This window comes from Danio rerio, chromosome 12 (genome assembly GCF_052040795.2).
Source record: "Danio rerio strain M-AB ecotype USA chromosome 12, GRCz13ab, whole genome shotgun sequence".
NCBI classification, from domain to species: domain Eukaryota; kingdom Metazoa; phylum Chordata; class Actinopteri; order Cypriniformes; family Danionidae; genus Danio; species Danio rerio.
The window spans coordinates 4,542,501-4,552,866 of record NC_141032.1 but is presented as its reverse complement, the minus strand read 5'-3'; the positions used below and the strand labels follow the sequence as shown (position 1 = coordinate 4,552,866).

At 34.6% G+C, this 10,366-nt stretch overlaps 2 protein-coding genes across 4 annotated transcripts in view; both read left to right on the top strand.

The window, feature by feature from the left end:
- The window catches only part of tlcd3bb (TLC domain containing 3Bb), a 538,378-nt gene that overhangs the window by 235,420 nt on the left and 292,592 nt on the right, over positions 1–10,366 (top strand). The window lies entirely within an intron of this gene.
- The window catches only part of si:ch211-180a12.2, a 29,445-nt gene continuing 25,864 nt past the window's right edge, over positions 6,786–10,366 (top strand). For 2 of the 3 annotated variants that reach the window (XR_015503777.1, XM_087275688.1), the window contains exon 1: positions 6,786–6,909. Coding sequence is in view for 1 of the 3 variants with exons in the window: in XM_087275688.1 (XP_087131814.1) it covers positions 6,858–6,909 (52 nt within the window). In the remaining 2 variants the exon portion in view is untranslated. Of the gene's footprint in view, positions 6,910–9,484; positions 9,681–10,366 lie in introns of those variants that run through there. The other variant, XM_087275689.1, reaches the window with a different exon arrangement.

Here is a 10,366-nt window from a genome sequence, read left to right as displayed (position 1 = left end):
CCAACCGCCGGCCGGCCAAGTGAACCGTGCTTAAGCCCGATTCAGCGCACTCACACTTCTCAAACAATCCGGGGAAACAGGCCTGGGCACGGTACAGATGGCATAGTGTGAGTAGGCCCTTATAGGCTTATATACAGTAATTTATATTTTTAAAATGATTAGTGATTGCTAAAAAGTTCCTCCATGTCGTTATCATTCTAACTCTGATTTGGACTCTGCAGTTCTTTTAACATAAGGGTTGATTTAAATCAGACATGATTTTTATTTTGCGAATAAAACACTTCAGAGCTTGACGTTTAAATTCAAAATGTTCTTTGTTTCACCCTTGTATCTCTTAAAACATAAAATTGCATTTATTTGCAGACAAAAAATTACATTTTGCTGCTTTTTACCAGAACACAGGCTGGATTGGATGGCTGTTTGGAAGCTGGTTTGGATAGTTACTGAAAGGGATAACCAGTCACACCGGGAAGCTGTGTATTGTTCGTAAAGTTTGTTCATTAAATGTCTGATTGACACACGACTGCTTTTATAGCAATCACAAAGGAGTGATTTTGCAGAACAATAGGCATGACTAATGTCATGCTGTAGCGTCATTCCTTCAAGTGCTTGCTAAATCACATACTGAAGCATCCAGACACCACTCATTTATCTTGCAGACGCTTTTAAGAAGAAATTCCAAGTCAATAGACCAAAACAATACATTTAGAGCTGCCGCTTTTAGAGATAACAAAGCGTGTCATTCAAGCATGTTGTATATTTCCAAATTCATCTTACGCGTGTGTTTATTACTGGATCTAAATATATCTGTAGGTGCTGCCAAGGCAGTGGAGAATAGCTGAGGTTGTTTATCTGGTTTGTAGCAACCTTTAGGAACAGAAGATTATTACCTTTGTACGTGTCATTAGAGGGCGAAAGCCCCACCCATTAATCTTGTTTTTGAATCTGCCACTATGCTGACACACATGTTCTATAGCTCCGCCCTTTTTTGAAAAGAGCACACTCTCATTTAATTTTAAAGCAATAGTCACTAAAACATCACAATTTCGATCAAACCCTTAAAGGGTCAGTTTCAAAGAGTTGTAAAACATAGTTTTGGTGGTATTTTGAGCTCAAACATTTCACACACACACTCATGTGACATCAAAGACTCCTTTTACATCTTGCATAAAGGGGCATAATACAATAGTTTCCCTTTAAATAGGAAATATGAGATTTTTCTTTATAATATTTTACTCTAAATAACAAAAAAACTCAAACACTAGGTGGCAGTAAATATCTTATAATTCATGCAAGTCACTGAGGTTATAGCAGGCGTGTCCAAACTCAGTCTTGGAGGGCCTAGTACAAGGGTGCTCAATCATGTTCATGGAGATCTACCCTCCTGCAGATTTCAGTTGCTACCCATATCAAACACACCTGAACCAATTAATAAGGACCTGAACACCACTTGATAATTACAGGCAGGTGTGTTTGATATGGGTAGCAACTGAAATCTGCAGGAAGGTATATCTCCAGGAACAGGATTGCTCACCCATGGCCTAGTAAGAGCTTGATTAGCTAGCGCAGGTGTGCCTGATTGGGGTTGGAACTAAACTTTGCAGGACACCGGCCCTCCAGGACCGAGTTTGGGCACCCCTGGGTTATAATCTATAAATTTGTGATATATTGCAGAATAAAATGTATTATATCTTTTCAAACTAACTTTAGCATTGTTATTTAATTTAGTTAATGGGATAGTTCACCCAGAATTTAATATATGTTAACCCAACAGCAAGCCTAGTCAATTATTCTTTTTTATTATTGATATTGTACTGTTTTTGTTAAATATCTTATGAATGTTAAATAAAACCAAATATTACAAAAAAAATTATATATATACCCTCAATTACTTCCAAATTTTTACGAGTTTTTTATTGTGCTGAACACAGAAGAAGATATTTTGAAGAACGTTAAAAATGGGTAACCACTGATGTCAATAGTAGGAAAAGCGAATATACACAAGTCGATGGTTACAGGTTTCCAACATTCTTCAAAATATCTGTTCAAAACAAAACAAAAAAAAAAGATTTGTCAAGTGAAGCAAATGACATTATTTAAGGGTAATTAATAAACAAGCACATTTAATATGTATATTTTAAATACTTGTAAATAATTTTATAAAAAATAAATTCACTTTTAATTAAATGACAGCCATATCTGTTGATTATTACGTTTTTTTTTGTTTTTTTTTTACAACTTCTGTTGTCTTTGAAAGTTTATTTACGTCATATATATTAATGCAAACCCATATTTACAAAATATACACTATTTGCCTTCCTGTAGTAGTCCTGTAATAATAGAGCAACAGCAATAGAAATGGCAAGATTTTGGGTTCGAGTCCCATGCAGGGAAAAAAGCTAGAACTGATCAAATGTAAACCTTTCCTGCAAGTTGCTTTGCATAAAAGTGTCTTCTTAATGCTTCAATGTGGTTGTTTACAACTGTTTTTAGCACCACTGTACATTTCTATTGGTCATATAAGTTTGTTTTAATGATGTTAACAATCTCCATTATATTATAGAGCACTAACACACAACTGTGTTAAAAGGAGCTGTGAATGTCTAACAGTGGAGCCTTTATCCTCATCTGAGGGGCCCTTGTGTTCTTTATTTTCTCTCTCTTTCTTTTCCTCTGTCACTGTAAATCTTCGTTTTTTACTCCTTTTCTTTGCACTCTGTATCTCTTCCACAACTCATCCATTCTTAATTCACCTTTCTAATCCCAATTTAACCCTCTTGTTTACTTGAAGATCCAGCTGGGAGATCTCACAACTAAACTCCAGAGAGAAAACAGATGCAGAATTCGAATGATTATTATTTTAAATGCTGTTGAAGTCAAAATGATTATAATAAAATTCTGATTCTTTTTTTAATTTTTCTTAAGTGCCATTTAATATGATTTTTTTTTTAATGACAACAGACGTGAGAGTCCAAACGCAGTTTATTCGCAGCTTAATCAGACAGGCAATGGTCAAACAGGAATAAACAATATCATGAGAGACATCCAATAGAGTAGTTGTGGTCACAGGCAGATGTCGGTGCAGACGACGAACAAGATAAACAAAGAAGCAAGGCAAGGAACACTTAAGCGGATCACACACTGGATGCGATGCTCAGCGCTGCAACACTGCACTCACATAACAGTTGGAAGTATCGCACACCCCTAATCCCAACCAATAGTGTTTTCAAAAGCACTGATTGACCTGCCCACTCACTTCCCAAACCCAACTGACAATTTTAAAAAAAAGCAATCCAAAAAAAAAGTCCTCGTAGCAGCCTGATTTTTTTTACCACGTTTGCCGATTTTACCACATTCTCACTCTGTTATTTACTTGTTTATTTTTCTCTTTAGGCTTTTGTTGTTGTCTTACCTGCTATCTGGAACTGTTCTTTGCCAGACTCGAACCCCATTGTCATAGTCAAATCCTCTCTGCGTCTCAAGCCTGCTTACATTCGCAGCAAGCCACTGGACAAACTGGTAACAGCGGGAAAGCCGTCCATATGGAGGTAAGTGCAAAAAGGAACGGCGTCATATCGCCCCGTAGCATTCATTTTAAAGGTGAAATGCAGCCATACCAACCTCTGGCTACATACTGTAATTTGCGATCTCCTAAAATTAATATAGGGCTACGTTTTTAAAATGAGCCTGTGTTGAAGAAAATGCTTTGCAATGTAACAACACTCGGCAAAGTGTGTGTGTGTGTGTGTGTGTGTGTGTGTGTGTGTGTGTGTGTGTGTGTGTGTGTGTGTGTGTGTGTGTGTGTGTGTGTGTGTGTGTGTGTGTGTGTGTGTGCGTGTGTGTGTGTGTGTGAGGTGAATATATAGTCATGTAATCTGTCTATGATGTTTCAAGCTGTGTTTGTGCAATCAGGAAAGAAAACAAGAACTGGTGTGTGTGTGAGGTGCATGATGGTAGTTGAAGTGACATGATGGTAGCAGCTCCGTGACAGATTTGTAGTTCTCCAGCAATCTGCAACTCCTAAATTGCTGGTGATTGTGACAATAATATTTTCTAGTACACTACTATGCTACTACAATTACTATAGTATATTATAACTACTCTAATTTTACTGTTATAATACTTGTATTCAGCTTAAGGTGCATTTTAACAGCTTAATTAAGAAAATTATGTTAACTAGGCAAGTCATTGGATAACAGGGGTTTGTTCTGTAGCCAATCAACAAAAATGTACTAATAAACCGTAAAAAATATATTTAGTAAAATAAAAGCTGCTTTTATTTCACCAAACAAAAAAAATAAGACTTTCTCCAAAAGAAAGAAATATAATAGGAAATACTGAAATAAAATTATCTTGCTTTGTTAACAAAACTTGATAAATAATTTAAAAGAAAATCACAATTTCACAAAAATATTGCTAATATTGTCTTTACATAAAATAAATCGCACTTTAAAACATGAATAGCCAATGAGAAATGCGTTATTTGCACTGATAGCCGACATTGTGATCTCCACCGTGATATCCATATTTATCTAATCTTTGGCTTCGTGCTTGGAGATAAGCTTTGATAGAGCACTGATTTCACTGAACACAAATGACGGTATCCTCAAATATACACCTGACCCTCGAGTGTGAACTCCAGTCATGGACAATAATACTCTGATCCACTAATAAAGCTGCTTTACTGTGTGGTCAGAGCTATAAATATTGCATAGCGCAACCTTTTAAAACTCTTTATTAAGTTAATGTTTGACCACAGGTGGAGACACACAGAGAGAGAGCCGTCCTCCTATTATGGAAGCATTTGCGGAAGTATGTAAGTTACTTCAAAAAAGAATTATGTCTATAAAATGTATTTAAATTACTTTTAAATTTACCACAGAAAAGCCTTGGCTGGGTCAGTTGGCGTTTCTATGTGGAGTTTGCATGTTCTCCCCGTGTATGTCTGGGTTTCCTCCAGGTGCTCCGGTTTCCCCCACAAGTCCAAAGACATGTGGTTCAGGTGAATTGAGTAAGCTAAATTGTATGTATGGGTGTGTATGGATGTTTCCCAGAGATGGGTTGCAGCTGGAAGGGCATCCGCTGCGTAAAACATGTGCTGGATAAGTTGACGGTTCATTCCGCTGTGGCGACCCCAGATTAATAAAGAGACTAAGCAGAAAAGAAAATGAATGAATGAATGAACTACAGTATGTCTGATGGAATTAGTCCCTTATTTATCAGGGGTCTCCACAGCAGAATGAACTGCCAACTTAATTGTTTTCTCAAATTAAGCCTAATAATTGCACTGGTTTGCTTTAAAAAAAAAATGAAATTTAACTCTTGATTTTATGAGCAAAATCTTCTCAATATTTTAAAACAAATTCAAAATATATATTTTTTAAATTAAATAAGAACATTATTTTTAATGACCACATCAAATTTTTTTATGAAAATTACAAGCCTCAAGATTCTTTTTTTTACAGTGTAAGCCAAGGAAACATTAATGAATGAATGATTTGGGGGGTTAATTATTATTGCTTACAAAATTCTGCACAGAAATAGCAAAAAAAATAAAATTATATATATATATATATATATATATATATATATATATATATATATATATATATATATATATATATATATATATCCACAGATTCTGTCTGGCCCTCCTTATAATATACTTTTTAACCTACTTTTATTTAACGTTTACAATGTAAATCTTTCTAGATGCACTCTTTGGTAAACAAATATGATAAATCTACTAAAAGGTAGAACATATTACCAACTGCATTGTATATAAATTATGTAAACATTTGCATATTAGTCATTAATATGACTGAAATTAAAATAAAAAGGTGTATACATACAGTTGAAGTCTAGGTTAATCAGTTTAACTAGGCAAGTTGGGGTAATTAGGCAAGTTATTAATGATGGTTTGTTCTGTAGACTATTGAAAAAAAAATCTATAGCTTAAAGGGGCTAATAATTTTAACCTTAATGTTTTTTTCAAAAAATTAAAAACTGCTTTTATTCTAGCCGAAATAAAACAAACAAGACTTTCTCCAGAAGAAAAAATATTATCAGACATACTGTGAAAATTTCCTTGCTCTGTTAAACATCATTTGGCAAATATTAAAATAAATAAATAAATAAACAAATAAACCTCAACTGTATAAATAAATAAATAAATAAATAAATAAATAAATAAATAAATAGACTCGATAGGCTAAAGCTGCACATACACATTCTAACTGCAAGTAGATAGATATTATTTTATTTATTATTATTTTCTTTCAGTGGTTAACTGATTTAATTACAGTAAACACTTACTTGATAAGTCATTACACCAAACACTGCATGGAAGTACAGTTATTTTTACAGAGACTCAAGACCGCTGGTGATCCCCAAATTGAGTTGGGTCACTATACAGCATGAATGTAAAGTAGTCCAGAACACTGGATGGAGGCCAGATTGAATTTTAAGTGACCACTGTCCTAAATGTGTCTTTGAACATCTCTCTCTCTCTTCCTCACTTAGTAGCCCATGTTTACCCTCTTCACACCATTTAACTTTCTCTCTCTCTCTCTCTCTCTCTCTCTCTCTCTCTCTCTCTCTCTCTCTCTCTCTCTCTCTCTCTCTCAGTGGTCAAACTCAATGACTGCATTGAACAGTAGATATAAAGTTTATACACCCACTTTTTTTTTTTTTTACGAGCGTTCAGCATCTTTTCCTTTCAGCCCGCTTGATCCCCGCCTACTGTCCCCTGCCCCTATATAAGTGTGTTTTTCAGGACGCAATACAAAGAGCAAGAAGCAATGAAAGAAAGAAACAGAGCAATGATAAGGAGTACATTCAGGCTCCAGTAAATCGCCATGAAGTTTAAAGTCCTGTCCTATTTATGGTTGCTGGGCCTAATAAAGGCAGGTGAGTACATGTCCACTACAAAAACAACACGCTTTTCTGTAATGCAAGTGCTAGACTTATAGATTTGCAATATTATATTTGAATCGAAAGCTGTTTGAATGTGAATATCAGTATTGGATTATAATAATTCAGTGTAATTCAAAGCGAGTGCTGGAAAATGCATTTAAATGCTGTTGATATAATGAAGTATACTTAAAGTAAATAAATGACATTATAAGATGGTATAGAAGAGTTAGATATATTTTTTAATATGTAATTTTTTTTATGTAAAAGCTCTTTTTAATATGCTCCTGAATTATTTATTAATGCATTTTATTTTATAATATCAATATTTTTTTATATTAAAAAAATATTGATTGATTTCCATTAATTTTTCATGATTAGCAAACTCTATATATATATATATATATATATATATAATGTGTTATTGTTATTGTCTATATAACTGTGTGAATCATATTTTCATCCAGAAATGTGTGTATCCTCATCACAGGTTGAGTGTTTAAAATACACAAGGGTAAAATATGGACAAATCCTAAAGATTTAAATTAAATAATTTTAATGAATTATCCAAAATTTGTTCCATATTTAACACACATTTGGGAAACCCAAGTTCTTTGCAAACAGAGACTCACATTTTAATCATAAATACAAAGGAAAACTCTGAAAAAGTAAGACATTTCTTTGGTTTTGTGAGATTACTCTTGTGTTTTCTAGTCATGAGAATAACTCTGTCATGAGTGCACCGTAATACAGCTTATTTTAAAACAGCTGTGTGTCTGGATTTTGTGATTCATTAGTGTTTCATGTTTGTTTGTGGTTATGAATTGCATTGTGGGACATTGACTTTTTATGTTGGAAATTTAACTCTGCAGTTTAACAAAGTAAATTTCATTTACATTTCAGTAGTTTTAAACAATATTTTGAAATGATATATACAGTTGAAGTCAGAATTATTCGCCCCCCTTTTATTTATTTTCTCTCTTTTTTAAATATTTCCCAAATGATGTTTAACAAAGCAAGGAAATTTTCACAGTATGTCTGATAATATTTTTTCTACTTAGGAAAGTCTTATTCCGTTTATTTCAGTTAGAATGAAAGCAGTTTTTAATTTTTTAAACACCATTTTAAGGTCAAAATTATTAGCCCCTTTCAGCTAATTTTTTTTCGATAGTCTACAAAAGAAACCATCATTATACAATAACTTGCCTAATTACCCTAACCTAATTAACCTAGTTTCCCAGAGATGGGTTGCGGCTGGAAGGGCATCCGCTGCTTAAAAAACTTGCTGGATAAGTTGGCGGTTCATTCCGCTGTGGCGACCCCGGATTAATAAAGGGACTAAGCCGACAAGAAAATGAATGAATGAATTAACCTAGTTAAGCCCTTAAATGTCACTTGAAGCTGTATTGAAGTGTCTTGATAAATATCTAGCCAAATATTATTTACTGTCATCATAGCAAAGATAAAATAAATCAGCTATTAGAAATTATGATAATAATTCTGACTTCAACTGTATTAAGACTGAGAGAAATAAGTCTGTAAAATAGCAGTGCACTGTAAAACCCAAAAAGTTAAGGTAACTCAAACAGTTTGAGGAAACTGATTGCAACAAAGCATTTTAGTTCAAAAACTAATCCTAATGAGTATTGTGAATTCAATTGATTTGAGTAAACGATGCAATTTGAGCGCATTAAACCCCGATAAATCTAAAGAACTCAAACCAGAGTACTGTAAAACCCAATAAGGTAAGTTAACTTAAACCATTTGAGAAAAAAAATATATATATACAAACTTTAGTATACTTTATTAACTTCCTCCATTTAAGTTGAAGCAATGAGGTATTTAAATAACTCTCTACCTTCTCTAACACTGAGTTCAAAACTCTTTTCAAATTAGCAGAATTAACTTTCAGTCAATTTTGAGTTAACTACACTCTGTTCAATTGATAAAGTTGACTGCTTGGTTTTACAGTGTAGTAGTACTGGCTGCTTATTATCAGGTTTTTGTACAGTAATTTACAACACCAATCCAGACAATATATCACTTTAAACTATTAAAATGTCAATAACGTCAGTATTTCAAACTTTTCAACATCAAGGGTTGTTGTTGGAAAGATCAAGGTCCCATAATGCAGTTCAAGAGCATAAATAAACAGAAAAATGATAATACACTACCTGACAAGTCTTGTCGCCTATCCAGGTTTAAAGAACAGCAGATAATAACTTGACTTCTAATTGATCATTTGGTATCAGAAGTGGCTTATGAAAGGCAAAGGCCTCTAGATTACGCTGATTTTACCAAAATAAAACATGATCATGCCTTGATTTTTACTGATTTAATTAGGACGGTAAGGTCTGACTTTGCTTAGACAAAAGTCTTGTCACTGAACAGAAATAATGTCCAGTATAGAATATAAAGTCCTGCTGCAGTGGAAACAGAATGAATATTGTGTCTGATTCCATCATGAGCTTAGAGGACTGCATCCATACATCTCTGCTTGACTCAAATCACTCCTGTTTCTCCCAGAGTTCATCAAGATCCTTTAGATTCATCTTCACGCCTCTGTCTTATCCCAGACATGCTCAATAATGTTCATGTCTGGAGACTGGGCTGGCCAATCCTGGAGCACCTTGACCTTCTTTGCTTTCAGGAACTTTGATGTGGAGGCTGAAGTATGAGGAGCGCTATCCTTCACAAATGTATTGATACCTCAGGCTGTTGATGTTGCCATCCACTCTGCAGATCTCTCACACGCCCCCATTTCTTCCGTAGGTTTTCCTTAATCAGGTGCATCTAAATTCAGCTTTCGAGAGATCCTGCAAATTAAAAGTCTGCATGAATCTGAAGCTGTGACCATTTTTTTCCATGTTGTGCCACAGTTCCTAGAGAAACAGAATATTAAATGAAAAAAAAAAAAACAGTGGGTGTAGCTTGCTGTTTCTACTGCGAGCTGATTGGTTGTTGTAAACAGGCCCGGATTGGCTAATCGGGAGAACTGGGAGAATTCCCGGTGGGCCGGTCCGTTTTTTGGCCACGAGGGCCGGTGTCCCTAGCTGCTTGCACTCTCAGCAGTTGCATTTTTATTTCATTTATTTATTTATTTGACCATAGCCTCACTCTTTTTATTCATTATTTTGCCGCAGCTCCACTCTTTTTATTTCATCAGATTAATAGCGCCACTGTGGTCCAGTGGTTAGCATGTTTAATTATGACACGGCCGACCCGTGTTCGAACATCATCTGAAAAATTAATATTTTTTTTTCTTCTATTTTTTATTGTTAAGACATAGATTGTTAGGGTTGTTGAAAATTGTAGTTCTAAAGCAGCTGTTTTCTTGAAAAAAGACGTGACAGTGTCCTTAGAAACTGAATTGGAAATGACCTTATTTAAAAAGTCGTGAACTGAGATGGGCCGGTCTAAGGCTTGAAACTCCAGGGCTGAAAAGGAGTCCCAC